Source organism: Scyliorhinus canicula, chromosome 2, assembly GCF_902713615.1.
Source record: "Scyliorhinus canicula chromosome 2, sScyCan1.1, whole genome shotgun sequence".
NCBI classification, from domain to species: Eukaryota; Metazoa; Chordata; class Chondrichthyes; order Carcharhiniformes; family Scyliorhinidae; genus Scyliorhinus; species Scyliorhinus canicula.
The window spans coordinates 248776963-248792455 of NC_052147.1; the positions used below are offsets into that span (position 1 = coordinate 248776963).

The 15493-nt window shown below is 50.0% G+C and overlaps 1 protein-coding gene across 1 annotated transcript in view; it reads right to left on the reverse strand.

Moving 5' to 3' along the window:
- The window catches only part of LOC119962094 (low-density lipoprotein receptor-related protein 1-like), a 2271162-nt gene that overhangs the window by 335245 nt on the left and 1920424 nt on the right, over window positions 1-15493 (reverse strand). Inside the window, 1 exon segment of the mRNA XM_038789946.1 lies at window positions 13174-13293. Within this exon segment, the coding sequence (XP_038645874.1) occupies window positions 13174-13293 (120 nt within the window).

The window sequence follows — 15493 nt, forward strand, 5'->3', positions numbered from 1 at the left end:
ATTAACAGTTCATTCTGCTAAACATGCTTCTGATGATTCAGTCAATGCAAATCTTTGTAGACTTTGGCAAATCAGAAGATCTCGCCAGCCGCCAATGACGTGTCACCTCCTCCGCAGGAAACACGCTCCGGAAAATTGCAGCCATTGTTTCTGTGCTGGAGGAACCCAAAACTAACCCTAATATCTTATTCACTTCCCATTTATCTTCCTTTTATCTTCCCCACTGGTTAAAAGTTTGTTTTCTTCTTATTGTTGACGTGGATGATGAAGGCCATTTGCTGGCAGCGGGATTCTATCTTCCCACCGCTTGTCAATGGGATTTCCCATTGAAACCACCCATCGCCGCCACAAAACTCGCTGGTGGGAGAGGACTGACGGCGGGAAAGTTGAATCACAATAACCGGAGAATTCCGGCCAATATCCGGGCACTGCACAACTCGGTCTTATTACTGCTGAATCTAGACTATGGAGTAGACATAGATTACTTTTATCTGCAGCATCCATATGCAAAAGAGTCACCCCAAAATACAGAACCAAAATGCTTATCTTGTACCATTCGGTGATGACTTTGTGCCCCTTAACAACCAGCTCATCCGAAATTGTGTACAGCCCAAAATGCAAGAGGAAGCCACAGTGGTCATTTTAATGTTTGCTGAGAAAACTGGAAGAAAATAAAAGGTTTTGACACTACCACGTTAACATTTTTACTTAATCTATCTGTATTTCAAGTTCCCTCAGATCTGTAATAGTGCAATTAGCTGAGATGCAAATGTCAATTGATAATTGGCCTGCATGAATCAATTGAATTAACAAGGCCACTTAGCTACTGAGAGTTACAGTGGAAGCTAATTCCTTGTTTTCTCTCTCCTGGATACAAATCCATCGCACATCTCCTCAGATCGAGTAATTCCCTTGATTGTGTTAGAATGGAATGTTTATGCAAAGGGAAATGCCACAGGATAAATGCAATGATGCTGCCGAATGAATGGGCTTACATTGCACTTTGAAGCTGCTGACAAAGTGCCAGGTCTATAGAAATCTATATGACGGCCAGTATTTTCCATTCCTGACTGAAATCCATTGGTGGGGGCAGGGACCAAGTGTTCACTGCTGTGGAGCCAGCTGGGAATTTGTGCCAAATTGCACAATGCTGGACTCACTAATTATTCAGTCCTGATATATTACCTGGTGGGGCGGGTTGGATGAAACCATAGTTGCTGTCATCTCTGGACACCATGGCCGGGATTCTCCCCTACCCGGCAGGGCAGGGGATCCCGGCGTACCAGAGTGACGAGAACCACTCCGGCGTCGGGCCTCCCCTTCTCTGCACCTTTAGGGGCTAGGCCTGTGCCGGAGTGCCTCCCGCTCCACTGACCAACGCGAACGGCCTTTGGCCCCCCACCAACCGACGCGAACGGCTGGCCGAAAGGCCTTCGCCGGTCGGCGTGAGTCCGCGCATGCGCCGGAGCGTCAAAGGCCGCTGACGTCACCCCGGCGCATGCGCGGTGGATGGGGTCTCTTTCGCCTCTGCCATGGTGGAGGCCGTGGCGGCGGAAGAAAAAGAGTGTCCCCACGGCACAGGCCCACCCGCCGATCGGTGGGCCCCGATCGTGGGCCAGGCCACCGTGGGGCACCCCCCGGGGTCAGATGGCCCCGTGCCCCCCCCAGGATCCCGGGGCCCACTCGCGCCGCCTGCTCCTGCCGGCACCAGAGGTGGTTTAAACCACTTCGGCGGGAGAGGCCTGACAGCGGTGGGACGTTGGCCCATTGTGGGCCGGAGAATCGCCGCGGGAGATCAGCCGACCGGCGCGGCGGCGCGATTCCCGTCCCCGCCGGGTGGTGGAGAATTCCGGCCACGGTGGGGCAGAATTTACGCCGGCCCCGGGCGATTCCCTGACCCTGTGGGGGGTCGGAGAATACCGGCCCATATTTCAAAGGCATCCGGACATCAATTTCATTGTTGTGAAGCCAAAATGGAAGGAGACAGCCTGGCAAACCCAGGGAGCTCCAGGCCCCAAATGCAGCAACACTTCCCTCGACGTTCTGCTCAATGCAATAGAGGCCAGGAGAGGCATTCGGTACCCCAGGTATGGAACAAGGCTGAACCATGTGACCAATGCCTCATGCAAGGAAGACGCTAGGGTGGTACGTGGTCCATGTCCTCCACTGGGACACTAGCCTGCGGTGCTGAAAATGGATGAATGATCTCATCCGCACTGCCTGGGTAAGTGAGCGTACAACTGTTCACAATTATCTCACTGAATGATAGTAGGGATATGACCCTCAGTGGTAAAGGCACCCATTTATGTGACACGTGCACACAAGAGTTGCTTTATGTGATAAGGTGATGCTTCATAGGCCCAATGCAATCTATCAAGTCTGCAGTTACACAGAAACGTAGAAATAGGAGTAGAAGTAGGTCATTCGGCCCTTTGAGCCAGTTCCACAATTCAATATGGCTGATCTTCAATCTCAATGACATATTCCCACTTCCTCTCCCCACTGTTGATGCCTTTACAGTCGAGAATCTATCTATTTCCTGCCTGAATATATTCAGTGTCTTCGCCTCCACAGCCTTCAGTAGCAGAGAATTCCACAGGGTCACCAGCCTCTGAGTGAAGAGATCTCTCCTCATCTCAGTCCTCAATGTCCTACCCCTGAGACAGTGACCCTTTGTTCCAGACCCGTCCCCCCCCCCCCCCCCCCCCCCCCACCCCCCCCCCCCCCCCCCACCCCGAGGAAACAACATCCCTGCAGTCAGACTGCCCAGCCCTGTCACAATTTTATGTTTCAATTAGCTCCCCTTTTATTCTTTGGAATTCCAGCTCCTGCACTATGAAGATCCACACCCTGGATGCTCCTGCAGTGTGATGATCCACACCCTGGAACCGCCTGCAGTGTGAAGCACAACACCCTGGAAGCTCCTGCACTGTGAAGATCCACACCCTGGAAGCTCCTGCACTGTGAAGATCCACACCCTGGAAGCTCCTGCAGTGTGAAGATCCACACCCTGGAACCTCCTGCATTGTGAAGATCCACACCCTGGAAGCTCCTGCACTGTGAAGATCCACACCCTGGAAGCTCCTGCATTGTGAAGACCCACACCCTGGAAGCTCCTGCAGTGTGAAAATTTACACCCTGGAAGCTCCTGCAGTGTGAAGATCCACATCCTGGAAGCTCCTGCAGTGTGAAGATCCACATCCTGGAAGCTCCTGCAGTGTGAAGATCCACACCCTGGAAGCTCCTGCACTGTGAAGATCCACACCCTGGAAGCTCCTGCACTGTGAAGCTCCACACCCTGGAAGCTCCTGCACTGTGAAGATCCACACCCTGGAAGCTCCTGCACTGTGAAGATCCACACCCTGGAAGCTCCTGCAGTGTGAAGATCCACACCCTGGAACCTCCTGCATTGTGAAGATCCACACCCTGGAAGCTCCTGCACTGTGAAGATCCACACCCTGGAAGCTCCTGCATTGTGAAGACCCACACCCTGGAAGCTCCTGCAGTGTGAAAATTTACACCCTGGAAGCTCCTGCAGTGTGAAGATCCACATCCTGGAAGCTCCTGCAGTGTGAAGATCCACATCCTGGAAGCTCCTGCAGTGTGAAGATCCACACCCTGGAAGCTCCTGCACTGTGAAGATCCACACCCTGGAAGCTCCTGCACTGTGAAGATCCACACCCTGGAAGCTCCTGCACTGTGAAGATCCACACCCTGGAACCTCCTGCATTGTGAAGATCCACACCCGGGAACCTCCTGCACTGTGAAGATCCACACCCTGGAAGCTCCTGCACTGTGAAGATCCACACTCTGGAAGTTCCTGCACTGTGAAGATCCACACCCTGGAAGCTCCTGCAGTGTGAAGATCCACACCCTGGAACCTCCTGCATTGTGAAGATCCACACCCTGGAAGCTCCTGCACTGTGAAGATCCACACCCTGGAAGCTCCTGCATTGTGAAGATCCACACCCTGGAAACTCGTGCAGTGTGAAGATCCACATCCTGGAAGCTTCTGCGCTATGAAGATCCAAACCCTGGAACCTCGTGCATTGTGAAGATCCACATCCTGGAATCTCCTGCAGTGTGAAGATCCACACCCTGGAACCTCCTGCATTGTGAAGATCCACATCCTGGAAGCTCCTGCACTGTGAAGATCCACACCCTGGAAGCTCCTGCAGTGTGAAGATCCACACCCTGGAAGCTCCTGCACTGTGAAGATCCACACCCTGGAAGCTCCTGCACTGTGAAGATCCACACCCTGGAACCTCCTGCATTGTGAAGATCCACACCCTGGAACCTCCTGCACTGTGAAGATCCACACCCTGGAAGCTCCTGCACTGTGAAGATCCACACCCTGGAAGCTCCTGCAGTGTGAAGATCCACACCCTGGAACCTCCTGCATTGTGAAGATCCACACCCTGGAAGCTCCTGCACTGTGAAGATCCACACCCTGGAAGCTCCTGCATTGTGAAGATCCACACCCTGGAAACTCGTGCAGTGTGAAGATCCACATCCTGGAAGCTTCTGCGCTATGAAGATCCACACCCTGGAACCTCGTGCATTGTGAAGATCCACATCCTGGAATCTCCTGCAGTGTGAAGATCCACACCCTGGAACCTCCTGCATTGTGAAGATCCACATCCTGGAAGCTCCTGCAGTGTGAAGATCCACACCCTGAAGGCTCCTGCATTGTGAAGATCCACACCCTGGAAACTCCTGCATTGTGAAGATCCACACCCTGGAAGCTCCTGCACTGTGAAGATCCACACTCTGGAAGCTCCTGCACTGTGAAGATCCACACCCTGGAAGCTCCTGCAGTGTGAAGATCCACACCCTGGAACCTCCTGCATTGTGAAGATCCACACCTGGAAGCTCCTGCACTGTGAAGATCCACACCCTGGAAGCTCCTGCATTGTGAAGATCCACACCCTGGAAACTCGTGCAGTGTGAAGATCCACATCCTGGAAGCTTCTGCGCTATGAAGATCCAAACCCTGGAACCTCGTGCATTGTGAAGATCCACATCCTGGAATCTCCTGCAGTGTGAAGATCCACACCCTGGAACCTCCTGCATTGTGAAGATCCACATCCTGGAAGCTCCTGCACTGTGAAGATCCACACCCTGGAAGCTCCTGCAGTGTGAAGATCCACACCCTGGAAGCTCCTGCACTGTGAAGATCCACACCCTGGAAGCTCCTGCACTGTGAAGATCCACACCCTGGAACCTCCTGCATTGTGAAGATCCACACCCTGGAACCTCCTGTACTGTGAAGATCCACACCCTGGAAGCTCCTGCACTGTGAAGATCCACACCCTGGAAGCTCCTGCAGTGTGAAGATCCACACCCTGGAACCTCCTGCATTGTGAAGATCCACACCCTGGAAGCTCCTGCACTGTGAAGATCCACACCCTGGAAGCTCCTGCATTGTGAAGATCCACACCCTGGAAACTCGTGCAGTGTGAAGATCCACATCCTGGAAGCTTCTGCGCTATGAAGATCCACACCCTGGAACCTCGTGCATTGTGAAGATCCACATCCTGGAATCTCCTGCAGTGTGAAGATCCACACCCTGGAACCTCCTGCATTGTGAAGATCCACATCCTGGAAGCTCCTGCAGTGGGAAGATCCACACCCTGGAAGCTCCTGCAGTGTGAAGATCCACACCCTGGAACCTCCTGCATTGTGAAGATCCACACCCTGGAAGCTCCTGCACTGTGAAGATCCACACCCTGGAAGCTCCTGCATTGTGAAGATCCACACCCTGGAAACTCGTGCAGTGTGAAGATCCACATCCTGGAAGCTTCTGCGCTATGAAGATCCACACCCTGGAACCTCGTGCATTGTGAAGATCCACATCCTGGAATCTCCTGCAGTGTGAAGATCCACACCCTGGAACCTCCTGCATTGTGAAGATCCACATCCTGGAAGCTCCTGCAGTGTGAAGATCCACACCCTGAAGGCTCCTGCATTGTGAAGATCCACACCCTGGAAACTCCTGCATTGTGAAGATCCACATCCTGGAAGCTCCTGCAGTGTGAAGATCCACACCCTGAAAGCTCCTGCATTGTGAAGATCCACACCCTGGAAACTCCTGCACTGTGAAGCTCCACACCCTTAAAGCTCCTGCATTGTGAAGATCCACATCCTGGAAGCTCCTGCATTGTGAAGATCCACACCCTGGAAGCTCCTGCAGTGTGAAGATCCACACCCTGGAACCTCCTGCACTGTGAAGATCCACACCCTGGAAGCTCCTGCACTGTGAAGATCCACACCCTGGAAGCTCCTGCACTGTGAAGATCCACACCCTGGAAGCTCCTGCAGAGTGAAGATCCACACCCTGGAACCTCCTGCATTGTGAAGATCCACACCCTGGAAGCTCCTGCACTGTGAAGATCCACACCCTGGAAGCTCCTGCATTGTGAAGATCCACACCCTGGAAACTCGTGCAGTGTGAAGATCCACATCCTGGAAGCTTCTGCGCTATGAAGATCCACACCTTGGAACCTCGTGCATTGTGAAGATCCACATCCTGGAATCTCCTGCAGTGTGAAGATCCACACCCTGGAACCTCCTGCATTGTGAAGATCCACATCCTGGAAGCTCCTGCACTGTGAAGATCCACACCCTGGAAGCTCCTGCAGTGTGAAGATCCACACCCTGGAACCTCCTGCAGTGTGAAGATCCACACCCTGGAAGCTCCTGCACTGTGAAGATCCACACCCTGGAACCTCCTGCATTGTGAAGATCCACACCCTGGAACCTCCTGCACTGTGAAGATCCACACCCTGGAAGCTCCTGCACTGTGAAGATCCACACCCTGGAAGCTCCTGCAGTGTGAAGATCCACACCCTGGAACCTCCTGCATTGTGAAGATCCACACCCTGGAAGCTCCTGCACTGTGAAGATCCACACCCTGGAAGCTCCTGCATTGTGAAGATCCACACCCTGGAACCTCGTGCAGTGTGAAGATCCACATCCTGGAAGCTTCTGCGCTATGAAGATCCACACCCTGGAACCTCGTGCATTGTGAAGATCCACATCCTGGAATCTCCTGCAGTGTGAAGATCCACACCCTGGAACCTCCTGCATTGTGAAGATCCACATCCTGGAAGCTCCTGCAGTGTGAAGATCCACACCCTGAAAGCTCCTGCAGTGTGAAGATCCACACCCTGGAACCTCCTGCATTGTGAAGATCCACACCCTGGAAGCTCCTGCACTGTGAAGATCCACACCCTGGAAGCTCCTGCATTGTGAAGATCCACACCCTGGAAACTCGTGCAGTGTGAAGATCCACATCCTGGAAGCTTCTGCGCTATGAAGATCCACACCCTGGAACCTCGTGCATTGTGAAGATCCACATCCTGGAATCTCCTGCAGTGTGAAGATCCACACCCTGGAACCTCCTGCATTGTGAAGATCCACATCCTGGAAGCTCCTGCAGTGTGAAGATCCACACCCTGAAAGCTCCTGCATTGTGAAGATCCACACCCTGGAAACTCCTGCATTGTGAAGATCCACATCCTGGAAGCTCCTGCAGTGTGAAGATCCACACCCTGAAAGCTCCTGCATTGTGAAGATCCACACCCTGGAAACTCCTGCACTGTGAAGCTCCACACCCTGAAAGCTCCTGCATTGTGAAGATCCACAACCTGGAAGCTCCTGCATTGTGAAGATCCACACCCTGGAAGCTCCTGCAGTGTGAAGATCCACACCCTGGAAGCTCCTGCAGTGTGAAGATCCACACCCTGGAAGCTCCTGCACTGTGAAGATCCACACCCTGGAAGCTCCTGCACTGTGAAGATCCACACCCTGGAAGCTCCTGCACTGTGAAGATCCACACCCTGGAACCTCCTGCATTGTGAAGATCCACACCCTGGAACCTCCTGCACTGTGAAGATCCACACCCTGGAAGCTCCTGCACTGTGAAGATCCACACTCTGGAAGCTCCTGCACTGTGAAGATCCACACCCTGGAAGCTCCTGCAGTGTGAAGATCCACACCCTGGAACCTCCTGCATTGTGAAGATCCACACCCTGGAAGCTCCTGCACTGTGAAGATCCACACCCTGGAAGCTCCTGCATTGTGAAGATCCACACCCTGGAAACTCGTGCAGTGTGAAGATCCACATCCTGGAATCTCCTGCAGTGTGAAGATCCACACCCTGGAACCTCCTGCATTGTGAAGATCCACATCCTGGAAGCTCCTGCACTGTGAAGATCCACACCCTGGAAGCTCCTGCAGTGTGAAGATCCACACCCTGGAAGCTCCTGCACTGTGAAGATCCACACCCTGGAAGCTCCTGCACTGTGAAGATCCACACCCTGGAACCTCCTGCATTGTGAAGATCCACACCCTGGAACCTCCTGCACTGTGAAGATCCACACCCTGGAAGCTCCTGCACTGTGAAGATCCACACCCTGGAAGCTCCTGCAGTGTGAAGATCCACACCCTGGAACCTCCTGCATTGTGAAGATCCACACCCTGGAAGCTCCTGCAGTGTGAAGATCCACACCCTGGAAGCTCCTGCAGTGTGAAGATCCACACCCTGGAAGCTCCTGCACTGTGAAGATCCACACCCTGGAAGCTCCTGCACTGTGAAGATCCACACCCTGGAAGCTCCTGCAGTGTGAAGATCCACACCCTGGAACCTCCTGCATTGTGAAGATCCACACCCTGGAAGCTCCTGCACTGTGAAGATCCACACCCTGGAAGCTCCTGCATTGTGAAGATCCACACCCTGGAAACTCGTGCAGTGTGAAGATCCACATCCTGGAAGCTTCTGCGCTATGAAGATCCACACCCTGGAACCTCGTGCATTGTGAAGATCCACATCCTGGAATCTCCTGCAGTGTGAAGATCCACACCCTGGAACCTCCTGCATTGTGAAGATCCACATCCTGGAAGCTCCTGCACTGTGAAGATCCACACCCTGGAAGCTCCTGCAGTGTGAAGATCCACACCCTGGAAGCTCCTGCACTGTGAAGATCCACACCCTGGAAGCTCCTGCACTGTGAAGATCCACACCCTGGAACCTCCTGCATTGTGAAGATCCACACCCTGGAACCTCCTGCACTGTGAAGATCCACACCCTGGAAGCTCCTGCACTGTGAAGATCCACACCCTGGAAGCTCCTGCAGTGTGAAGATCCACACCCTGGAACCTCCTGCATTGTGAAGATCCACACCCTGGAAGCTCCTGCACTGTGAAGATCCACACCCTGGAAGCTCCTGCATTGTGAAGATCCACACCCTGGAAACTCGTGCAGTGTGAAGATCCACATCCTGGAAGCTTCTGCGCTATGAAGATCCACACCCTGGAACCTCGTGCATTGTGAAGATCCACATCCTGGAATCTCCTGCAGTGTGAAGATCCACACCCTGGAACCTCCTGCATTGTGAAGATCCACATCCTGGAAGCTCCTGCAGTGTGAAGATCCACACCCTGAAAGCTCCTGCAGTGTGAAGATCCACACCCTGGAACCTCCTGCATTGTGAAGATCCACACCCTGGAAGCTCCTGCACTGTGAAGATCCACACCCTGGAAGCTCCTGCATTGTGAAGATCCACACCCTGGAAACTCGTGCAGTGTGAAGATCCACATCCTGGAAGCTTCTGCGCTATGAAGATCCACACCCTGGAACCTCGTGCATTGTGAAGATCCACATCCTGGAATCTCCTGCAGTGTGAAGATCCACACCCTGGAACCTCCTGCATTGTGAAGATCCACATCCTGGAAGCTCCTGCAGTGTGAAGATCCACACCCTGAAAGCTCCTGCATTGTGAAGATCCACACCCTGGAAACTCCTGCATTGTGAAGATCCACATCCTGGAAGCTCCTGCAGTGTGAAGATCCACACCCTGAAAGCTCCTGCATTGTGAAGATCCACACCCTGGAAACTCCTGCACTGTGAAGCTCCACACCCTGAAAGCTCCTGCATTGTGAAGATCCACAACCTGGAAGCTCCTGCATTGTGAAGATCCACACCCTGGAAGCTCCTGCAGTGTAAAGATCCACACCCTGGAACCTCCTGCATTGTGAAGATCCACATCCTGGAAGCTCCTGCATTGTGAAGATCCACACCCTGGAATCTCCTGCAGTGTGAAGATCCACATCCTGGAACCTCCTGCAGTGTGAAGATCCACACCCTGGAACCTCCTGCACTGTGAAGATCCACATCCTGGAACCTCCTGCAGCATGAAGATCTATGTGTTTAATGTTCCATACACCTACTGTTGCATGTGGTGTTCCAGTTCTATGGTCGCTGAGAGCCTCCATCTTCCAATCTACGCACCTCATTGAATGATAGTGGGTGTATGGGCCTCAGTAGTAAAGGCACGATCCATGTGACACATACATACAAGAGTTACTTAAGGTGAAGCTCCTGTAAGGAAAAACCTTTTCACCCAGAAGGTGGTGGGAGTCTAGACCTCGCTGCCTGAAAGGATGATCACAGTAAGAAGTCTTACAACACCAGGTTAAAGTCCAACATGTTTGTATCAAACACTAGCTTTTGGAGCACTGCACCTTCCTCAGGAGCACTGCTCCTTCCTCCTTCACCTGAGGAAGGAGCAGTGCTCCGAAAGCTAGTGTTTGAAACAAACATGTTGGACTTTAACTTGGTGTTGCAAGACTTCTTACTGTGCTCAACCCAGTCCAATGCCGGCATCCCCACATCATGAAAGGATGGTGGAGGCAGAGACCCTCATAACATTTAAGAAGTATTTAGATGTGCACTTGCAATGCCAAGGCATACAAGACAATGGGCCAAGTGCTGGGAAATGAGATTACAATAGTTTGGTGTTTGTTTTTAACCGGCGCAGACGTGATGGATCGAAGGGGATCAGGGGATCCCATCCTCGTCGATTTATAGCTTTAAATTGAGGGGAGATAGATATAGGACAGATGTGAGAGGTAGGTTCTTTACTCAGAGAGTAGTAAGGGCGTGGAATGCCCTGCCTGCAACAGTAGTGGACTCGCCAACACTAAACACATTCAAATGGTCATTGGAAAGGCATATGGACGATAAGGGAATAGTGTAGATGGGCTTTAGAGGGGTTTCACAGGTTGACGCAACATAGAGAGCCGAAGGGCTTGTACTGCGCTGTAATGTTCTATGTTCTAGGGGTTATGGGGAGAAGGCAGGAGAATGGGGATGAGAAAATATCAGCCATGGTTGAATGGCGGAGCAGACTCAATGGGCCAAGTGGCCTAGTTCTGCCCCTATGTCCTATGGTCTTAAGGGCCTTTTCTGGTTGGAGACCTTTTTGACTCCTGGGCATTCAGCCCTTGGAGCTCTGTCTGACATTCAATAAGATCATGGCTGATCTGATTGTAATCGCATCCCCACGTTTTTCATTACCCCCGTTAATCTTTCACCTCCGCATTCAAAACATTCAAAGACTCTACTTCCGCCACGTATTTAAGGAAGAGAGTTCCAAAGAGCCATGACCCTCGGAGACAAAATTATCATCTGTTTTAAATGAGTGACCCCCTACTCAAGATGTGATCTCACCTGTGCCCTGTACAACTGAAGCATCAATTCCCCTCACAATAAATTATATTTTTATTTTCCTAATTACCTGCTGTACCTGCTTGATAGCCTATTGTGCATTAGGAGACCCAAGTGCCTCTGAATCTCAAAGCTCCATGATAGCAATTGATTTACCAGGAATTCTTTTGGAGAATTTTTTAGCTATAAAGAAAGATTGGATAGACTAATGTTGTTTTCCTTGAAACAGAGAAGACAAACATTATTGAGATGTTTAAAATTTTGAGGGGCACAGAGTAGACAGGAGGAAGCTTTTCCTTTTGGTGGAGGGATCAATAATTGGGGGCATAGATTTAAGGTAATGATTTAAGGTTTAGAGAAGATGTGAGGAAAAGCACACAGAGGGTGGTGGGAGTCCGGCGCGCACTGTCTGTAAGGGTGGTGGAGGCAGAGACCCTCATAACGTTTAAGAAGCATTTAGATGCGCACTTGTAAGGCCAAGATACAAAAAGGCTATGGGCCAAGTGCTGGTAAATGGGATTAGAATAGTAGATGGTTCTTTTTGAGCGGCGCAGACATGATAGGCTATAGGACCTTTTCTGTTCTGTAGACCTCTATGACTCTGCAATTTGGATTTCAGAACTCTGCAATCTCTCACCATTTAGGTAAGTTTATTTTTTATTCTTTCTACCAAAATGGACCATTTTGCATTTTCCCACATTATAGACCATTTTCCTGGTCTTTGCTCACTCATTTAACCTATCTATTCCTTTTGTAGCCTCATTGTGTCCTCATCACAATTTACTTTTCTACCTATCTTTGTGTCGTCAACAGATTTCACAACCGTACCTTGGGTCCTTTCATCCAAATAATTTTTATCAATTTTAAACTGTTAAGGACCCCGCACTGATCCCTGCAGCACTCCACTCATTACATCCTGCCAAACAGAAAACAACCCATTTATGTCTACACCCGTTTTCCTATCAGCTAGCCAATCTTTAATTCATGCCAATATATTAGCCTCCATACCATGAGTTTTTATTTTCTGCAATAATCTTTCGTACGGCACTTTATCAAATGCCTTCTCGATATCTAAGTGCAGTCTATTAATCGGTTCCCCTTTATCCATAGCACATGTGGCTTTATTGGATTTGGAAGTATTATGTGAATGGGTAAAGTTTTTTTGAAGAACTATATAGCTGACTATGCTACAGAGGTTACACTTCAAAACTGGATTTGGTTAGCAATATGATGTATATTTACCATGTCTGAAAAACAATTGTGTTCACAAGAGTTCTAGGTGCTGTTATAGAACATAGAACAGTACAGCACAGAACAGGCCCTTCGGCCCTCAATGTTGTGCCGAGCCATGATCACCCTACTCAAACCTTTAACCTTACTTTTATTAGGACACTACGGGCAATTTAGCATGGCCAATCCACCTAACCTGCACATCTTTGGACTGTGGGAGGAAACCGGAGCACCCGGAGGAAACCCACGCACACAGGGGGAGGACGTGCAGACTCCACACAGACAGTGACCCAGCCGGGAATCGAACCTGGGACCCTGGAGCTGTGAAGCATTTATGCTAACCACCATGCTACCCTGCTGCCCAATATGTGGGCTGATATCACTAATAACTGGAGTTATCATTGCTGTTTTCCAATTCCTAACTGAAAACCTACCGCAGAGAGAATCTACTTCATCAGCACCATCGCTGCAATCATCTGCACCATCACAGACCCAGCGATTAGAGATACATTTGTGATTTGGACATTCAAACTCATCCCATGTACAAAATGAATCTGTGAACAAAGGAAAATGCAATGTTAGTGTCAATCTAGTGCTTTGCTGGATTGTAGTGGGCTGACGTTGCACATCCCCTTCATAATCTTTGCACCATTGAGCCTGAATCTACCTGTCAAGTATCAAAAATGATTTCAGGCTTAGTTTCATGGTGATTAAATTATCATTTTGAAGCACTGTCATTTGTGTCGTATAATTTATGCCCTCAGACTGAAAAGCTTGCATATGGGTGTTTAGTTAATAGATTTAAAACTCCTTGATTTCTTGATACTTTAAATATTAGGCACTGCATAAAGAACAGTAAAGAACGACGAAAAAAATAATTTCATATCACTCTCTCCAGCCCACCTTTCTTTCCCTCGACGTGCATGAAATCAGCAACCCATAAAAAAAAAGGCTAGCAGCCTCAAGAAAAATTCTGTTCCTCGATTCTATAGCCCTATCCCCGGGTTTATCACTTATGAGGCATTCATGCCCCACTTGGACCACTACCCACCATATCTGGAGTCTTCATTCACCCCCTTCCAGTAAGTCTTGTGGTATTCCTTGGCCCCTTTGGAGTGTATGCTTTTCGTGCAACCTTGTTGGGATCAGTTTCCCTCCGCTTGGTCTTTCCTCTGCCTTCCAATAGTCATCTTCTCTATCCACCACTTCCTTGCCCTTCTGCCTGCTATTGTGGGCCCTCGCCCTCCATTCCCCCCCCCCCACCCACAACCCCCCCCCCCCCACCCCCCCAATTTGCTCAGCCCTCCTTCCACATTCCCCCCCCCCCCCTCCTTGTCTTTGTGAGGCCACAACACCCTCAACCCAGACTAAACCTCTGGTAGACTTTTGTACCTTTGTTGCAGTGACACAAAAATATTATTTAAATGGAGACAGATTGCAGAACTGGGTATCTTGGTACATGAATCACAAAAGGTTAGTATGCAGTGCAACACACAATTGGGAAGGCAAATGGAATTTTGTAATTAATTGCAAGGTAAATGGAATCTAAAAGTAGGGATGTGGTGAGGCATCTGGAGTACTGTGTACAGTTTGGGCTCTCTTATTTAAGAATGTATATAAATGACGTCAGAAGCAAGACTGAGAAGATTCATTCGACTGACACCTGGGATGTCAGTAAAGGTTGGACAGATTGAGCCTGCATCCGTTGGAGTACAATTTGCCAATGTTCCCTGTCGATTATTCTTGTGTCTGCTATGTACATACTGTGCACGTTCCTCAGCCGCAGAAAAATACTTTTCACTGTACTTCGGTACATGTGACAATAAAGTGAATCAAATCAAGATTGAGAAGTGATCCTACTGAAAAGTATATGATCCTGAAGGGACTTGGCGGGTTGGATGCTGAAGTTGTTTCCTTTTATGGGAGAGACTCGAATTAGAGGACACCATTTTTAAAAAAAGGTTTCCCATTTAAGACAGAAATGAGAAGAATCTTTTTCCCTGAGAGGATTGTGAACATTTGAAACTCTCTTTCCCAGACCGAGGTAGTGGCAGGGTCATTGAATATTTGTAACTTGAGGTATCAAGATTCTTGACTAACAAGGCAGTCAAAGGTGAACCAAGGACCAATTAGGGGATAGGTGGAATGTGATGTTGAGGCTTGGCTTGAGGGGTTGAATGGTCTACCTTCATGATTCATATGTTCAAATGTCCCTCACCCCCAAAATTGTTCACCGGTCTCATTCATCGTTGAAAATGTTCACCCTCCCACCCCTAAAATTGTTCTGCTACACTCCTTCAGCCCTGAAAATATTCAACCTTTCTCTCATCCCTGAAATTGCTCATCCCCTTCCCTTACCTCGCTGCAATGTTCACTGCTTCCCCTGCCTCAACCCTGACAATATTGACACCAACCCGCCTTACCCCAACCCCTAACATTGTTTACATACCCTCTCTCACCTCTGAGAGTGTTCACCCCCTCACCCCACAAATGCACAAAACTCCCACTGTCATTGGCATCATGGAGCAGTCTAGGCAGGTATGACTGGCAATCAGAATTGGATCCTCCTGCATCAATATTGTAGATATGCATCAACCGGAACTTCCTCAGGGCCCTGAGGTGCATCAGTGAAGTACGTTAGGATGGAGGCCTCTAGTCATGTCAGAATATTTGGGTCATTGTGCCCAAGCTAGCAGGAGAACTCCCCAGCTCTTCAGCATATTATGCCTCAGGATCTTTTCCATCCAATGAAGG